This window comes from Pinus tabuliformis, chromosome 8 (assembly GCF_031772625.1).
Source record: "Pinus tabuliformis cultivar Carrire ecotype Pingquan chromosome 8, CPIR1, whole genome shotgun sequence".
Taxonomy (NCBI): Eukaryota; Viridiplantae; Streptophyta; class Pinopsida; order Pinales; family Pinaceae; genus Pinus; species Pinus tabuliformis.
This window is the reverse complement of record NC_142294.1, coordinates 1,388,455,469-1,388,475,672: the sequence shown is the minus strand read 5'-3', so window position 1 is coordinate 1,388,475,672 and position 20,204 is coordinate 1,388,455,469. Positions and strand designations below refer to the sequence as shown.

Here is a 20,204-nt window from a genome sequence, read left to right as displayed (position 1 = left end):
GAGAGAAATCTCCACTAGATCTACTAATGATGAAACGAAATAATAGGCTTCCAATGAATCTGTTAATAGTGAGAGAGATAAAATACTGATGCAAGAACTTTATCACCAATGTGAAAGAGATCACCAGTGATGATAAGAGATCTGCCACTGATAATAGCTTCCACAAGTTTTAAGGTCTTCTTCACAATGTCTTCCAGCTAGATCTGAAACAAGAGGTTGATCCTCTCACCATACCACAGAGATAGATCTCAGATCTTCTTCCCTTCTGAGGCTCAAACTTGAGATAGAATACAGATCTGTGAAGGCATAAGCTCAGACCAGATCACAATTCTAAAATGGCATCCTGAGGTGGCTCAGATCTAGATCTGTGTGAGGCAGATCTGAAATGTATCAGATCTAGATCTGTGGAGGCAGATCTGAAGTAAATCTCGGCCTAGTTACAGGCCTGAAGCAATTATAATCTTTGACCAATCAATGAGCTCAGATCACAGAATAATGAACAACCAAATCACAGTCTTCAATAAAAGATAGAAGATAAATTTCTTCACTTGATCTGACCCTTAAACATCTCTTTGAATACCTTCGCGTAGGAGATTGGATGAGCAAAGTGTGCATGATCGAATTACATATCAGGGAAAGTGAATTAACCTCTTTATATAGCCACCATGTGAACTGAATGAAAGCCAACTAGCCATCAGGTAAGTTTCTAGGCAAGTCGAATTGACCATCTAGAAGAGCCTGCCTAGCACTTGTGGCGCCACATGGAAATAATTCGCTTCATAAAGTGTTTTTTTTTAAGGAAGGAAGAAAATTTCTCCCTTAGTTGCACAAAATTATACAGTTAATATGAAGGCCCGGCTGCATGGAGGAGGAGTCATTTCACACAGCAGATCGATGATGAAGATGCGTTGGAACACTGGTAAATTTGCAGATGAAAGCCAGCCCCGCACATTCCTCCTGATGGGTGAATAGAATAAATAGGCGCCAGGTTTCATAGTATGCTTCATCCTGGAGGCTAGGGAGGAGTCTGGTCCCAAGCTGCGGGCAGTGTGGTGGTGGGTTGTTGAGCTCAAAGGTGCTGAGCCCTCTGAAGGGTTGAGGATTTTCTGCAGAACAATTCACTTCAGGCACTTGTCCGGGTTTGGCTCTCTAGTAACACTTGTGCTTCAATTATTCAATTTAGGAAGGGGTTTGAGGTCTCGTGTTAATTTCTCTGCATTAGTAGTTACCACCCCAGGTAGTCGAAGAGTGCACCAATTTCCCTCTCGCGTGAGTGGCATTATTTTGGAAAGGGCTTTGGATGCCATGGTGTCGGGCCCATGGGGTCATCAAGAGCAGTGCACTAGCCGTGGCTCCAGAAGGGAGTGTAAAAAGGGCAATTCAACGGGTGGCCCTGCGAATTCTAGCCCTTAGGCTTCAACATCCTGTAAGCATTGCAGAATGGAACTTGCGGAGATGAGGGCCGAGTTATATGACCTACAAGTAATGCTCCATCAGCACTGCACCTCTTAGAGCAACACACTAGATAATGTGGAGAGTCAGCATCAGAGGATTGCTAGCCTGGAGGACAAAGTGGAGGCACTTCGCAGCATCATGGTGAATCTTCAACTTCAGAAGAATGAACCAATCAGACAAGACAGAAGTGAACATGGAAATTGATCTAAATCGTCCAGCGGACCCTCTTCCCTAAGTTAGATATGAGATGACTGGGTTTAAATGTTTAGTTCTTTTGTCTAAGTTTGTCGGATATATACCAATAGTAGAATAAGAGTACTTTTCAGTATTGTGGTTTTGTATGTAATCTGCACACTGTTACAACCAGCATTCTCTAGTCATGAAGTTTAGTATTCTTCTGCAATGTAAATCCCTCGGGTTTTTGCCTCAACCGAGCACAGATTTAATGAAAGAGTACTCATTCCTGTTAAAAAAATTATGTATTTTTTTACAGACTTCTTTTTATTGCTCATCAGCCGAAGGGTTGACATGATCAAATGCTCTTAAGCATCTGCAGAATGTAATTTTGTTCCTTTTTTCAGGTTGAATAAAATTATGACTTTTTCTTCGAAAAAATACATTATAAATCAATAAATTCTAACCATAGGGTGTAGACTTGTTGGTTTCTTTGTGCTTTACTCCCCTTCAAGTCTCAGGTTCAAACCTCATGGGAAGGGGAGGGGCTAAGGGTGGGAGCCACCTATGGGGGGGATAAACTATCCCAAGGGGCACACAGGCTCGACCAAATCTCAAAGCTAAGTGTTGTGCTTCAGTGACTAGCAGCTTATAAAAAGGCAATAAGAAACAAGTAACCATCTATAACAAATATGACAAAAGCTAGGCCAGAAAACCAATTACATTATTATTTTGCCAAGGCTTACACATTTATATTAATGGCATTTTGTCATTGAAGATTGAAGTCTATTTTACAAATAGATTTACACTAATGGTTAATAGAATATGGCAAGCCTTTGAAGACCCTGACAATGGATCGTGCATCAATTAGGCCTATTACTATTATAGTGCCCCACCCTTTTGACCCACTTTTTGAGATTAAAAAAAGAAACAGGGTTGAGCCAACCTGTTAGATGACTAGAAGGCTCTTGAAACCCGTTTTTAAAAACTGGCCAGTTTGACCCTAAAGGATGACGGACCAGCCCTTGAAGTACTCTGGCTACTATTCCAGCCAATTTGGTAGAGAACTGGTCAGACCAGCCAGTACAACCTAAAATTCACTCTGCATCCCACTGGGAACAAGGCCTTGCTTCCTGGTAATCAGATTTCTTACCACCATGGCCAGAAGCCTTGAGGAAACCATCGCTGGCAGCAGTTAATTCAATTTTCCAGTCTCTCTCACTTAGGAATTGAATGAAGGAAGCCAATAATATATGTTGATAGTTCTGCTTTTCTGCAGAAAACATGCAAACAGCAATTATAAATAATCAAAAGAATTCTGCAGGCAAATCGACCCCTAAATAGGCCAACTCAAATAGTAGTCAGGATTGAATTTCTCAATAGGAAGATGTGGAATAATAATTGTTGGAAGCTGTATAAATGGGTAGAGGGGCATGCTAAATGTGTAGTTATTGTTTGGATGGTACGTAAAGGTGTGGCCTCATCAAGTTCATGAGGCATTGCTTGCTTGCTTGGCAAGTCGTGAAATGGTATTTCCATTTTATGTCCATCTATCGTTGGCTTGACCTGCCACCTATTGTCATGTCATTTCACCCCAGCCAAATCTATTTCTGATTTTCTAGGTGTTTCTAGAATCTCATGGTTATGTAATAATAAGAAACAAATAAAAGCCATTTTTAAATAGTTTCAATGAGACATTATTGTGACCTACATAATATTCAAAGCATCATAATTCACTATATTAGCAACGCTTGGCGTTAACATATAATATAAATCAATAATGCATCATTCTACATCTTCGGCTTTGTCATTCAACTAGATACTTAATTTTTATCAAATGCATTGTTATTATTATATTCAAAGTTTTTGGTTTCATAAAAGTTTAATGTGTATGGAAGGTCAATTCAGAGCTTCCTATATTCACCCTTCCATGGTATACACACAAGCAGACTTTGCATATTTGGTCCCTAGTGGTTTGGACTTACATCAATATTGAGAAATCAATGCTAGTAGTAATTAGGGTTTGATTCCTCTACTTTGATAATTATTTGTGGATTATGTTGGCTTCTTTTACTTCTTTATAATATGATGTTTCATCAAGCAATTACCAATTTACATGTATATGAAGATCACAAGAACAAGAGACACAAGATGTAGGCAGACAACTAGGGAAAAACCCCTATAAGGGGAAAACCAAGTCAGAACTTTTCCCCTAGTAGATACAAAGACAAGATGAGAAAGTCCAAGACTCTTTTGACCTAGACACAGACTTGCTCCAATCACCAAATCAGCCCTTCCTTCTTCTCCAAGTGATGTTCTCCTAGCAACAACCTCCGCCTAGAATTTTGACCTAGCAACAGCAAAATTTCGGCCTCCCCAACAGCAGAACTTCGACCTGCAGTAGACTTCAAAATTTTGGCCCCGGTAATAGTCCAATAACTTCGCACGTGTGAGGGAAAGATAGCCCAAAACTTCGACTTAGTCTTCTTCCTCTACCTTCTTTCTTCTCTTGGAATTTCGTACCTTTTTCTACCTCTCTTTCTTGTGTATCAATCTTGTTCAGTGAATGAGAAAATCGGTCGAATTGCTTGTCTATATATAGCCTCTTCTGTGGGTCAAATTGCCCTAATGTAGGCCGACTTCATCATCATAGGGTCGAATCGTTGTGGAGGTGTCAAATGACCTATTTAACTCAAGAATAATCCTTTTTACATGATACAAAAGCCCAAGAAGGGTCTAATAAAATTGATAATGACTCTATTGACTCAATATAAAACCTAGAAGCCTACAATGGAGCCTTTGACCTATAAACATGATGACCCAAGCATGAAACCCATTCTTTAACAAGTCATTATAAAATTTCTTTCAACAAATAAATTACATTATACAATTATGAAGACCGAACCTAGTTTCATTCTTCAACACTCCCTCTTAACTATATATATGTGTGTGTGTTATGTGTGTGTGTGTGGAAGATCTCAAAAACACATGAACTATGAAGAGTCCACGAACACTCAGTGCCACAGACTAGATATCTAACTAGGGTTATCTATCCAAGTGGGACTAAAATGGACTAAAGTTTCCAGCCAGTCTAGGTACCATTAGGCTTACTAACTAACCATCAACCCAGGGATCTAGGTATGTATCCAAGGTCAGACCTCCAAGACCAACGCCACCCTCCCTCTTCGGGGTCAGGACATCAAACACACATAGGCCAGCCAGATGTCCTCCCAAGCATCCACCATTAGATGCTTCATCTCTCTTTATCAACTAAACCTGCAATATCAACCAAACCAAGCATGCTTCTAAAATACTCAAACTTTTGATTTAGAAGAGACTTTGTCAGCACATCAACTACATGTTCATCTATTGTAATATATTGTAGCTTTATGACCCAATTTGATGCTTCACCTCTCGTTATCAACTAAGCTTGCAATATCATCCAAACCAAGCATGCTTCTAAAATACTCAAACTTTTGATTTGGAAGAGACTTTGTCAACACGCAGCCTACCTATTCATCTATTGGAATATATTGTAGCTTTACGACCTGGTCTTGTACCAAACTTCTAATGTAGTGGTACTTGTTGATATGCTTTGTCCTTCCTTGGAATACAGGTCTTTGGACATCTTAATAATGTTGCTTTGATTATCAAAATTTATTATAGTAATATCTAGAAGCTTTACAAACAAATCTAACAAGAGTTTTCTCAACCAAACAGCTTCATTTCCTACTTCACAAGCAGAAACGTATTCAGCTTCAGCACTACTTAATGCAACAGGATCTTGTTTTCTACTCATCCATGAGATCATTGCAGCACCCAAACTAAAACATCCACCGATAGTGCTTCTGCCATCAGTCTCACTGCCATCCCAATCTAAATCTGTGAAACTTGTCAACTTGGCTTCCTTTCCATCATATTTTAGGCAATGATGTGTAGTGCCACAGAGATATCTAAGGATATGCTTAGCAGTTATCCAATGGTCATGACGAGGCTCCAACTGAAATTGACTAAGAATATTTACAATAAAACAGATATCAGGTCTTGTATTTACCAGATACAATAGAGACTCGAGAGACCACCAACTTACGATAGTTAGTAGGATCGACGAGACTAGAATCAGAGCTCCTCATCTTCTTGAGATTAGTGATCATGGGAGTAGTCATAGGCTTGGAATCCATCATACCAAATTCATATAAAATCTTGATTATGTATTTACCTTGACCCAGATATATTTCTATGGGTTTATGCCAAACTTCCAAACCCAAGTAATAGTGCATAAGTCCCAGATCTTTCATTTCAAATTCAGTTGCCAATATCTTCTTGGATTCTTGTATTCTATGCTCCATACCTGTAATAAACAAATCATCTACACAAAGTAGTATAATGACCAGTTCATTGTTCACTACCTTAATGTAGATATTTGGATATGCAGAAATTTTGACGAACCCAATTCTTAAGAGATATGCATCCATACTTGCATAACATGCTCTAGGAGCTTGCTTTGAGCCATATAGGACTTTCTTATGTCTGCAAACATGTGTCCCTGCTATTTACTTCAAAGCGTTCTAGTTGTTCAATGTATACTTCTTCATTGATGGTCCCATTCAGAAATGTTGTTTTTATGTCCATTTGATGAATATTCCATCCCATTGTAGCAGCTAGCGAAACCAAAGATCTTATAGTGGTATACCTAGCAGTAGATGCAAAGGTTTCTTCATAGTCTATACCTTCCTTTTGAGAGAAACCCCTTGCAACAAATCTAGCTTTGTATTTATCTATACTTCCATCAATAGCGTGTTTGATTTTGTAAATCAATTTTGCAGTGACAATTTATTTGTCCCTTGGCCTAGGAACGACTTCCCAGACTCTATTCTTCATTACGGATTGATATTCTTTGTGCATCGCCTTCTTCTATTCTTCTAGATAAGTGGCTTCTTCAAATATAGTTGGTTTAGCTTCTATCAATTTTGTTATGTATATGTTGCATATCCTGAATATCTTTTTGGTATTTTGCTTTCTCTAAAAGTTCCTTTAGCAGCTCCATCTCCTTCGGCATCTTCAGGAGTAGCTTTCAACCAATTTGGCTTTTTCCTTGTTTTAGGTATGATCACAGGGTGAATCAGTTCACTTGGTCCTTCATCTTCTTCTTCTTGGTTTGGAGTTGTCCCATCATGATGTTTTTCTTCTTCAAATAGTGGTGTATCTTCATCATCAGATTCAATTAGAATGTCCTTGGATCTCTTGTAGGCATGATTCTCATCAAATATAACATCCTTGCTTACTTCAATTTGTCTTCCTTCCTTAATGTAGATTCTATATGCCTTTGAAGAAACACTATAGCCAACAAAGATCCCTTTGATGCTTGTAGAATCTAGTTTCTTTCGCTTGTCCTTTAGAACATGGATGTACGCGGGGACCCAAATATTCGAAGATGGTCCACACATGGCTCCTTCCCTATGAATGCTTCTTGAGATGTCATATTCTCAAAATGTCTACGAGGACTTCTATTTTGTATATATATTGTTGTCATAGCCGCTTCACCCCATAGAAACTTCGAAACATCTTGATCAAATATTATAGTTCTTATGCATTCTTCAATTGTTCTATTTTTTCTTTCTGCAACTCAATTTTGTTCGAGATTGTAGGGAACAATGAGCTCCCTCTTAATACCTACTTCACAATAAGCAACGAATTATTTTGAAGTATATTCCCCACCATTGTCCGATCTCAAGGTCTTTATCTTTCTTTTGGTCATGGTCTCTACTTCAGATCCAAACTCCTTGAATTTTCAAACACTTCATACTTTGTCTTGAGAAGGTAGAGCCATGTCTTTTTAAAGTAATCATCAATGAAGGTCATATAATAAAGATGGCCTCCAAGTGATTGTTAGACATAGGCCCACACACATCAAAATGAATGAGGTCTAATATTTCCTTAGACCTTGTATCAATGCTTGTGAAAGCCTTCCTTGTATTCTTTCCCAAAGCACATCCTTTTCAAACTCCTTCACGATTTTCTTTGATGTTAAGGATGCCATTTACCATTTGATTGAGAGAGGGAATGATCTTGTAGTGTATATGCCCATATATTCTATTCCATAGTTCGTTGGGATTGATTTCATGGTGAACTAAAGCTTGAGGGGATGGTGTTATAACTCTATATAGTCTTCCTTCACGAACTCGAATAACTTTTGCCTTTTCAATGCTTGAATCCTTTCCCCAAACCAAGACTTTACGATCTACAAAAGAAACCCTATCTCCTTTATCTTCTAAACAAGAAATTGAAAGTAAATTACTTTTCGAACCTAGAACATAGAGTATATTATTGAGGTGTAGCTTTGCTCCATTCTCCAGCTTCAAAGATGTAGATCCAAGACCCTTGACTGCATAATTGTTGTTGTCTCCTAGCTCCATTACATGAGATGATTGTTCCTTTGATAGAGTATGAAGTTGTCTGCTTTCTCCTGTCATATGTCTTGATGCTCCACTATCAATGATCCATGCATTGTCATCATCAAGAGTACTTGTAAGTGCAGCCAAGAATCCTTCGCTTTTGACCTTCTTAGATAGGTTGTAGAAGATCCTTCCAATCCAGCTTTCTACAATTCTTATGATATTGAATCCCATCTTCAAGTAACTTGCCATAGAGGGAGTATCCTTTCCTTTCAAGCCAACAAAGTTATCTCCAACCATCTTTAACCTTAGCTTTGATACCATGTTGAGAAATCAATGATGGTAGTAATTAGGGTTTGATTCCTCTTCTTTGATAATTACTTGTGAATTATATTGGCTTCTTTTACTTCTTTATTATATTTTATTTCATCGAGCAATTACAAATTTATATGTATATGAAGATCGCAAGATGTAGGCGAACAGCCAGGGCAAAACCCCTATAAGGGTAAAACCCAATTAGAACTCTTCCTTCTTTTGACCTAGACACGAACTTCTTCCAATCACCAAGTCAACCCTTCCTTCTTCTCCAAGTGATGTTCTAACAGCAGCAACTTCGACCTAGAATTTTGACATGGCAGCAACAGAATTTCAACCTCCCCAGCAGTAGAACTTCGACCTACAGTAGACTTCAGAATTTCGGACCCAGGAATAGCCAATAACTTCACACGTGTGAGAGAAAGATAGCCCAAAACTTTGACTTTGTCTTCTTCCTTCTCTTGGAATCTCACACCTTTTTTAGCCTCTCTTTCTTGTGTATCAAACTTGTTGAGTGAGTGAGCAAATGGATCGAACTACCTGTTTATATATAGCCTCTTTTGTGGGTCGAATTGCCCTAATGTAGGCCGACTTCATCATCATAGGGCCGACTTGGTGTGGAGGTGTCAAATGACCTATTTGACTCAAGAATAATTATTTTTACATGATACAAAAGTCCAAGAAGGGTCAAATAAAATTAGACAATGATTCTATTGACTCAATATAAAACCTAGAAGCCTACAATGGAGGGCTTTGACCTATAAACATGATTGCCCAAGCATGAAACCTATGCTTTAATAAGTCGTTATAATTTTTCTTTTGACAAATAAATTACATTATACAATTATGAAGATCGAACCTCGTTACATTCTTCAACAATCAATGTACATGAATATATATATTTTTCATTAAAAATTTCATATCTTGTGTAATTTTCCGGTAAGCCAGTTTGTTCACAAACTGAGTCATCAACCGACTCATATCAAATTTTGATCTGACTCCAGTCTAACCCTCAGCAAATTGAGTCCAATTCTGAATTTTAAAACAATGTTTAGAACCTTTCAAGATGAGGAACCATGATTTGATTAGCTATACTATGAAAGTGCTAATAATCAAATATATGCTAGTTTGCTTAATTTGTGCTCATAGGCAATAATGGCGTTGTGGAAAAGAACCTTCTGGTAGAGACTAAATCCAATAATTGCATATTTGATTTTATACCACCTAAATGATTTAATTTCCTTCTTTAGAGCACTGTTATCTGATTTTGGATAGACAAATTTAGAGCAGACAAGGTTCCTTGGTTAACTGACAAGACATAGTGGCATGGTACACCATTTAATGGGGGACTGGAGGTAATGACCAATTAAGGGTTAAGTGAGGGTGTAATCTTATGCCTCGACGAGGTTGGAGCATAGCAAGTAAGCTACAAGAAAATAAAGTTAGTACAACCCTATTTTAGCAAGGGGAAACAAACGTTGATCCTCATAGTAATATGTGAAAATGTTGATGTTCCCAGCTATATCAAAACATAAGTCCTGGCCTAAGGAAATAGTATTAAAACCAAATACCTCTTCATTAATTAACATACAGATAAAAGAGTTTGGTGCAAATATGAAGAATAAAATGACCTACCTAAGTTAAGTGTTGCATTAGTCAAGTTAAGAAATGTTAACAACAAATTCAGTTCTAATTAGATTAGTTAAGATGGGTATGAATGTGAACAACACAGTAACATAAATTTAAAAGGATTTTAGGAGGGTGATCAGACAACTGACATGGGTTCCACATGGGTAGAGTAAAATTAGAAGAAATATAATTGAAAGGGAGATTTTCCATGAAGCAAACATGGATTTCATGTGAAAATTAGATAAGATAAGATAATATCAGTAAATCCCAATGAATGACCACGATAAGTAGATCAATGGTACTAAAAATACATTCAAGTTCAGTACAGAGTAGGAGCACAAATGCAGCTTCTATTGCTACTCGATCAAAAGCAGAAAAGAGAAATATTTTCAAATTTAAAAGAAACTGCATGGGCCATCTGCCACTTGCGTTAAAATTTAAAGGCTATAAAGAGAAGAGAAAATGAAGGTGGTTCTGCTAGGAAAATTTTGGGTCAAAAGAAATGGGTTGTTTGTGTGAGAGAATGGGAACCTTGGTATTGCCTTCATTCTCATCCCACAGGTGTAACATGAAGCTCGGTGGGTCCTGGGAGGAACAAGACTATCCCAGGGAAAGTAGAAGGTACACCCGGCTTTGCATTGTGGTCCTTGCAAAGAGACTTGAGATGGGAGCTGAGGATTAAGTAAGTCCACCAGATTCCAATCTCAAACCAGATAATTCTGTGAGGATTTCATTTTTATATTTTCATTGAAACTGGTGAAAGTAAAATGTGGAGCCTAATTGAAAGTTGGTACTCCTTAAAAATTTTGCATTAGATGACTAGGAGTTGTGTAAGGTAGGGCCTGCTGCCCCAACTCATGGTGGCGGGAGGAGGGGTACTACAACAATAACCTGCAGCTCAAATTAGTTCTGCCTGCAAGCAGAGGCTATCCTTCCTTCTTTGGTTCTACTCTAGATGGATGTTTTGATGTCTAGGAATTTAGCACCTTCATTGTGAATGAATATATCTTTATCTCTCAAAGATGATGAACGTTTAAAAAATGTAATTGAACCATAGTGAGAGCTGTCAACCAAACGCTACCATTTATATCTTATCTTCTTTAGGTCTATGACACATTGAGTTATGATCTAAAGTAGTTTAATACTACCCATATCACTGTGATCCATAATTTTTTCAGTTTTTACATAAAAGAGTTACCAAATGCTAATCAGTAAAATTCAAAATCATATTGTCTGGTACAAAATCAAACAAAGATATTTGTAAGTGTACAAATGCACACAGAATTCATTGCAATTAAGATCATCCAGGAAATTCAAACTGCAGTATAAGCATTTGCAAGTTGAACCCAGTTTCTTCTCAGTCAGTTTAAACTGAATTGCACTATTGATTTTCATCCAATTCATAATCATTCACAAAAAATTTATCACAACTGCAGTAAGTATTTTCTGGGTGCAACTTGCCATTGGTGTCCTTGTATTTTTATTGATTTTTCATTTATTGATAACACCGAACAGTGCCCTACTTTCACCCCTGCTATGAAGCACAAGATGCAACACGAGGCACTTTATCAGAGTATATCGTGGATGCAACAATTTGCCTTTCCCCTCCCTCATTGCATCTTACAATGAGATTCCAACAAGACATTGAGTTAGAATAACTTCAAACCTAAAACCATTCCATGGACATTCAAGGTGCAACAATTTGCCTTTGGCCTCCTTGCACTTGAGAGAAGGGTTTCCAGTAAGAGACAATGAATTGTAACTTAAAAGCATTCTATGGACATGGATCTTGGAATATAAATAATAATAACTTCACAATGTACATTAAGATGGTGCAACCTCTGAAAGGAGGGATAGTGAAGGTTCATTCAAGGGGGAAAGGAAGCCCTGGGTGATGAACAGAAGTATGCAAACTTGAGAGGGGGCTTTTAGTCAACCCTCAGAGGGGTCCACAAGGGTGAGGTAATGAAAGTAGATGCCAAATATTATGATTCAAATGACGTAAAGAAAGAGGTTTAACAAGGAAAGAAAGTGAACCGTAAGGTAGAAGCTCAAGTTGTCACTCGAACCTAAATGAAAGGGATGCAGGTTGCAATTGGGTATCAAGATGGTGCAACCTGTGAAAGGAGGGATAGTGAAGGTTCATTCAAGGGGGAAAGGAAGCCCTGGGTGATGAACAGAAGTATGCAAACTTGAGAGGGGGCTTTTAGTCAACCCTCAGAGGGGTCCACAAGGGTGAGGTAATGAAAGTAGATGCCAAATATTATGATTCAAATGACGTAAAGAAAGAGGTTTAACAAGGAAAGAAAGTGAACCGTAAGGTAGAAGCTCAAGTTGTCACTGGAACCTAAATGAAAGGGATGCAGGTTGCAATTGGGTATCAAGAATAGGACAGAATAACAACTATCATGTAAACCGTGAATTTTGAAATAATAAGTTGGGTTGAAAGCAGATTTTTTTAATAGATTAAAAATAAATATACCCCAAATTTCTGATATCTTCTTCAATGCCATGCATAATTTCAATGAATCCTCCTTGGTAACCATTTTACTTTTGCCTGAGTTGCTTGCAAAATTTGTGATTTCTTACATCAGATAAAACAAAACACAACAAAACAAAAAATCAAAGAATATATCCTAAAAAAATTTTGTGTCCAACAAAATTTCAAATTTTCTGATTTCGATGACTATGCTTAATTAAAGGTGGAAATTAGTGAACACCACCCCCACAGTCCTACTGCGTTTTGAGAATAAGAAGACAAATGTTAAAAATTCCCAACAGTACAGCTTAAGTAGGTGGTTGGCCTAATGGTTGAGAACATGTGCTTCCCTGTAAGAGGTCACAGATTCAAATACAGCGGGAGTTAGAGCAAGGTTACTTGGAAGCGGGGAGTGGGAGCAGAAGCAGGAGCAACAATTTCAAAAGTTTCCAGTTTGGGAGTGAAATGGGAGCGAATTTTTATATAATATATATCTTTATATATTTTGATGCATATATGTCAACAAAAACATGTAGAATAATGAATTAGATGTAAAAAACATAAAAACATGGGTTACACCGTATAACATCAATCATCTAGAAATTATAATCTTCATCAACCACGTCCACAAGTTACAAGTTCTCATTTATATAGCATGTAAGGATGCACATATCCAAAATAGCATCGAGTGTAAGCTATCTCCGAGCTGAAAATACATCAACAAATAGGCTCTAGATGGCCTCTAGCATCCAAAAAAATCATGCTACAACAAATAGCTACATATCATCAAAATCAGTGCCTATCTTGGGATCTTTGTCATTAAGATCACCCTCTAAGCAATTAACATAAGATAGAAAAAATGTAGCATGTCAAGTCAAGATTTTGTTTGAGTGATGGGTACATTTTTAGTAGGGCCATGATAGAGGAGTTCGACTACCAATGTCACTAACAAAAGGTACATAGAGGGCTTGGTGCTCTTGATTAAATATGAGTCCCATACCCTAGCACATGACAAAATCCAATGGAAACATTGCAATCCCCCCAATCCTGAAATCATGAAAAACTGATAAGTCAGTTGGATTTTGAGTGAAATCTAAAATTCTACTTTCTCCATATGAAATCCAATGAGGTTGGAACCACTCTAAAACATCTTGAATCATTTCATGGTAATGTTCAAAATTTAAGTGAAAGTAACATTCTCCTTTATCTTTCATTTATGAAAATGAAAGATAAAAGAGAATGTCAATTTTACTTTAAAAATTTAACATTACCGTGAATTGCATATCAATACTAGGACCATAAGCTTGAATATTAAGCTGCCCTACTCAAAAAATCGTGTTACTTTGAAAAAAAATGCGTTTGGAACATCTTTGTGACAAAAAAATTGTGAAAAAACCCAGGGAGCAAATTTTTTTTGCAGGAGCACGACGAGAGCGAATTTCGGGAGCATGCTCCACGAACAATTTGAAGGGGGAGGGCGGGGGGGCTGCTCCCCTGCAACCCTGAGTTAGAGTATGTACACCTCCGTAGACTTTGGCAATCAAATCGCTGTGCAAAGGTGGTCCCTTGTCCCACAAACAAGGAAACCTCATATACACCAAATTGGTGTCTGGCTTGGCCATAATCTTGGAAAGAAAAACAGAGAAGTAAAAGATACAACTGGAAGTAATGAACATAGAGTTCAGATGTATGATAATGAAATTGATTTTTTTGGTTAGTAATCTAATTTGAAAACTACCGATGAGAATCTGTGACTTTACAGAAATTGCATAAATAGATCTCTGTGTAAGTAGGAGCATCAAAATCTGTACTGAGACTAGACAAAATGAGGCTCCAAAATCTGTTGTAATAGAATTTTTGGGCAGTAGCAGCACCCAATAAATGAGCAAGATAAGATGAGGAATGATGCTTTAATATTTTCTCAACAAAGAAAGTTCCCTTTCTAAATCTGGATCCATTGTTTTGCAACTCAAGAGGAAGGGAGTAGATAGCAAGCGGCATGTCGAATTCTCTAATATGACCACCAACATAAGCAAATGCAGAATAACTAAAATATTAACCAAAACCAAAAACTGAATCAGGCCATCTAAAAGCAAAGGATTGTGCATTACTTGTAACGTTCACAAAAATGCAATGCCATCTCACCAACAGCTCCTCCACTCACAACAACTTTGGCACCAGAATCAGCAACAGCTTTGATAAGTTCTTCAACTTTTGCCTCCTCCGTTTTCGAATAATTCTCCAGCTGTATCCAAATAAAGTCCGTAAAAGTATGTCATAACATACTCATCTAAGACAAATAATCACAGATGGCATGTCTAAAGAAATGCAATGTAACTTGTAAGCAATAAAAGCAGTGTTAGCTTGCCTTTCTGTTAAGATAGCTAGTAAACGGATAATTATATCAAGGATATGTCTCATAGAGATAAATGCCTTCCCAAATCCTTCTTAACAGAATCCAATACTAGTGCAAAATACTTTGCAACAGGGAACTAGAACACTTTTAGAGGCTTAAACCACATTTTAATCCACTACATGCTTTAGCAAATGCAGACAAGCTGCATTTTGCTCCATACTGAAACAAGTTAAATTAGCCAGCCAGTCATGGTTTTCTAGAGCAGATATAGACAGGAGGAGATATTTGAACTTAATTTAACGATTTTCATTAACCCAAGAAAACATTTTTTGTGAAAATAAAAGAACATAGATTTTACCGTACAGGACGAATTACAGGGATTTCAGATAGACTCTGGGTTATTTTAACTTTGTTATTTGGTCCCATGTTCTCTGGACATAGAAGCCATGGCTTTGAGGATTAAAAAAGATATCACTTTGAAATTTGAAATCTAAACTACAATTCAAAATTAAAAAAGATGTCCCCATATAATCTGATAAAATTTAAAACATAGGCCAATTAACAGAATTACTACAGATATGGCTCACACTGATCTGTCTACTGCTAACTGGAAATAAAAATGCAAAAAGAAATATTTCTGCCATGGAACAGACTCGTGAGATGCTGGATTTACTGGGATCTGGATCTCCGTCACTGCTGGAGTTGCTGCTCACTTCTTGTCACAGGTCAATCTCTTGACTTCCAACTTTTTCCAAAATATAAACAAACATGAGACATGATCCTTGATTCTGCAGAAACTGTCTTAATTAAGTGCACAGAAATATGAAATCTAAACTACAATTCAAATCTAAACCATAAGTCAATTAACAGAATTACTGCAGATATGCCCCACACTGATTTGTCTACTGCTAATTGATAAAAAAAAATTAAAAAGAAATATTTCTGCCATGGAACAGACTCCTGAGATGCTGGAGTTCCTGGGATCTGGTTCTCCATCACTGCTGGAATTGCTACTCACTTCTTGTCACCAGTCAATCTCTTGACTCCTAACATTTTCCAAAATATATTCAATCATGAGACATGATCCTTGATTCCACAGAAACTGTCTTAAATGAGAGCACATTGCAAAGAATCTCTACATCAACTCCTCACTAAGATCCCTTCCCTCCTATTCAATTGGACCATCGCGATGTTGCATGAAGGATTTGAGACTGGACATCATTCAACAATCAAGTCCATATATCTGCTATCTTCAACAAGTTTTTGCTGCAGAGCCTGTGCTAAAATGCAGATCATTTCTCAGTCTCCTACGTGCTCTCTTGGTCTCCTTCACCATGTTGAATATCATATCCTTAACTGCTGATTTGAAATCTGCCAATGCCTTAAGAACTGTCCTGTTGAGAAGATGAAGGGAACCCTGAATCCTCTGTACAAACATTTCCCTTTTCTCAACTCCCCTCTTCCTATATACTCTTCAACTTTTGCTCTTATTGGAGATGAGTGACAAGCTGCCTGATTTGCATCTCTGTTAGATTGGATCTACCCTTTCTAGGTATCTAAAGCAGGAAGTTTTCCCCCTTTGATATGGCCTATTTTCCATCGTTGCAACAGGTGCTTTCCCTTTAGTAGAGGGAAACGATCTTCTCGTACGTCCATAGCCTGTCCAGGCTGCTGCTTGTCATATCTTTCCTACGTCTCCCCCAACATATGCTTGAAATTCTATCCATCAACTTTCACAGGGGATTGACATTTCTCTTCCCTGATTTTAAAACAATATCACATGCGCGCTCTTCACCAATGGATAGAAGGGGGGCTTCATCTGCGTTGTGCCTTTCTCCATTTTTGCTTACCATGAGTAACGTACTCCATTGCTCTTTCGATCATGGTTATTGTCTAAACAAGGGTCCTCATGTATCTCTCCATCATTAATAGCTTTAAACTGTTGAAAAGTAACTAGGTTTGGTCTTGATAATGACATGTGTAATTGTGATTTTATGTAATTGATGAAAAGAAGAAAAACAAAATTATTATTATGCTTGTCTTGTGGGTTTCATGATCAAAGAATTTTATTTTTAGTGATGGCTCCCATTGAGAACCTTTAGCATTTGTCATCTAGTCATAAAAGTCAATTTGAGTCTATGTCATGTATGAAGGACCCTTCTTGGGCATACTGCATTTTATATGAGTCATTAGATAAGTATAAATAGCCCTCCAAGACCAAACAAAGTCTCCTCCTCAAGTCGGCTTCAAAAAGAATAATGTAAATTCCCCAAAAGACATGTCGGCTCACATGCACTCGTGTTAGCTCATATAAAAAGGCAAACTACTATAAATAGGCAGCTCGGATTTCATCTTTCACACAGAATTTCGGACATCTCATCTTCAGCAATTCGGTTGAAGTTTGAATCAGAAAAGGAAGTGCGAAGAGGATAAGGAGTAGTCTCATAACCAGCGAAGTGAAGGGCAAGAAAAGCGAGATTCTTAAGGATACTTTATGGGACTGTTTTAAGGGCAGAAAACACTTATACGTACTAGAAGTCCGTTACAGCAGTAAGGGACGAAAAGAAATCTATTGCAGCAGTGAAGGCCGAGAAGAGGAGAAGTCCGTTGAGCAGTGGTGCAGTCCTCAAGAAATCAATTGCAGCAGTGAAGGACAAGGAGTGGAGAAGTCAGTTGCAGCAGTTGTTCAATCCTCCTAGGGAGTGTTGAAGAAAGTGTAACTAGGTTCAGTATTTACAAATGTAATATTGATCTTTGTACTTGTCAAGTAAAAGAAATATTGTTTTTGTAAATTATAAGAATGAGTTTCTTGCTCATTTCATAGGTCTAGGAAAGTCAAAGAGTCAAATTTATGTATAAGGAGCTCTTCTTGAGCCTATGTGTAAATGAATACTAGTCTAAAAAGCCCTCCAAGACAAGCACAATCCTCCAAGACATGCACAAGAAGAAGTCTGCCAGCAAAACAATGTGAAACACAGTCATGTCGGCCTACAAACGAATATAAATGACAAGTCAGCTCACAAAAGAAGACACAGCACTTCACTCTGTCATGTCAGTTTATTTATGAAGGCAGAACCACTATAATTAGGCGTTAAGGTTCAGAATTACAGTCAGGATTTTCGGACACCTCTCTGAAGCTTCGGATGACACAGTGGGTGCAGGAGACAAAATCTCGGACACTCTGTAATCTCGGATGGGTGCAGAAGACAGAATCTCGGACACTCTTCACATGACAGTAACGATGGACAGCATCACTGTAATCTTGGATGGGTGTCACTGAAATGATTACAGTCTTGGCATAATGATGAGGGTCTCAATACAAGAAGGGAACACTCTGTCTCAATATACTAGACAGTATCATGAAGGCCTCTGTACAGGAAGAAAAGGCAGTCACAAGACCTCAGCATAATGACACCTATGGTCTCAGTCATAATCCTAATGAAGAAACCTCGATGACATGGTAGTGATCTCAGTAATAGTACAGCAGTGATCAAGTTCTCGGTGATGGTGTAGCATGGGTTCAACAATCATGAAGATCTCAATGAAGAAGCAGACATGGTGTAGTAATGATGATCTCAATAAAGCAGTAGTGATGATGATGATCTCAGCAGAATAGGAGGATTGGTGTCTTGGTCTTGGAGTGGCCTAGTAGGTCGAGGGGGTCAAGGTCATGGTTATTCGTCAATTGGAATCTCTATAAGAAGAATTTTGTGTTGTGCAGGTTTTCCTCTCCAAGAGGGAAAGGTTTTGGCCCTGGCAGAAAGCCAAGATTGTGTGTTCTTGTCTCTTTTGTTTTTGTAGCTATTTGATGAACTAAGAAGGCGCACTCTAATAATAACATGTGAAGACTATGCTAAGAAGAAAAGTTAAAACTCCTCACAAATTGTTATCAAGCTAAGAATAATCACATTAACTACAACTGCCCTAGATTCTTCAACAGGTAGCTGAAGTGAAAGAAGGCCGAAGTCCAAAGCAGAAGAAAGCCAAGGTTGAAGAAGAAGTCGAGAAGGAGGAAGGAGCAGAAGGTTGACTATCGTTGACTAAGGATCTTGTGCCTTGGTCTTGGAATGGCAGATAGGTCAAGGGTCTTGGTCTTGGTGTTCGTCAATTGGAATCTCCATAAGAAGAAGAATTTGTTCGGGTTTTCCTCTCAAAGAATGAGAGGTTTTGGCCTTGGCTGATAGCCTATATTTTGTGTCTCTTGTCTCTTTATGGTTTATGCATTGGTAGTTGTTTGATGAAGAATAACACTCACAACCTAAGTAAAAGAAGATCCTAATCTAAAGAAGTAAAAAGCACTCACAAGCAATTACTAATAGAAGAGAAATCACATAATTACTATGCCCTAGATTTCTCACATGGTTTCAGAGGCAAAGGTGACTAAGCCAAGGAAGGGCATCATATCAAGGGACACTCAAGGATCAAATCTCAAGGAAGGCTTCAAAGCGAAGATCATCTTGAAGTCAAAACCCTAGATCAAAGAAGTATTGGGATCATCATCAAAAGGGAGAAGGCCAAAACCCTACATCTACACAAGTTAAAGTGTTTTGAAGACTATTCATCCAAAGGACACTAGATCAAAAGGCGGTGTCATCTCACTCTCTGTGCGACCAAGGATCATTCTTGAAGAAAACTACCTTCATCAAGGAGAAATTTTCTATCCTCTATATCATCATCAAACTCAAGAAAGTATATTTACGTCCATATCTGAATCTGTCAAAATGTCTTTTTTCAAGGAAAGCAACAAATTCGTTAGGGCTTCAAACTATCTTGCATGGAAGAAAAGGACAGATATGAATCTCATTGAAAATGAGGTGATGGAACATGTCAAAGGATCTATCACAAAACCAAGAGAGGAAGATGCTCAAGCTCTTGCCAAGTATATGAAAGGGGAAGTTAGGGCTCAAATGGTTCTTATAGAATCCATCAAGGATCCCTTCATCCCATATATATATAAACTCGAAACTTCAAAAGAAATATATGACAAATTGGTAGATTTGTATTTTGTAACTGTTCGAGAAGTCATCTCATTAAGGCAAGAAATCTACAAGTTGAAGATGTCTAGGGAAGATGGAATAGCCTCATACTTTATGAGGATATCTGAGACCCGAGATCAACTACAAGATTTAGGAGAAGTCATGTCTGATAGTGAAATGACTACACTTGTATTAAATGCATGACCGAAGGAGTGGGGTAACTTTACTTCAAGTATTTATGGGAAGAAAGAAGCTACTCCATTCCAGGATCTATGGTCACTATGCAAGATTGAAGAATCTAGACTAAAGATCAAACCTAATGTGGGAGCAGGTGAGCAAACTCAAGCTTATGCTATAATGGCAAGAAGAAATGGAAAATTTGGAAAGTTTGGTTCTTGGAAAAAGAAAAGGAACATGTCTTAGAT

The 20,204-nt window shown here is 37.9% G+C and overlaps 1 protein-coding gene across 1 annotated transcript in view; it reads right to left on the bottom strand.

Annotated features, from left to right (window-relative positions):
* The window catches only part of LOC149240731 (T-complex protein 1 subunit theta-like), an 84,484-nt gene that overhangs the window by 10,852 nt on the left and 53,428 nt on the right, over positions 1 to 20,204 (bottom strand). The window contains 1 exon segment of the mRNA XM_089373794.1: positions 14,559 to 14,692. Within this exon segment, the coding sequence (XP_089229920.1) occupies positions 14,559 to 14,692 (134 nt within the window).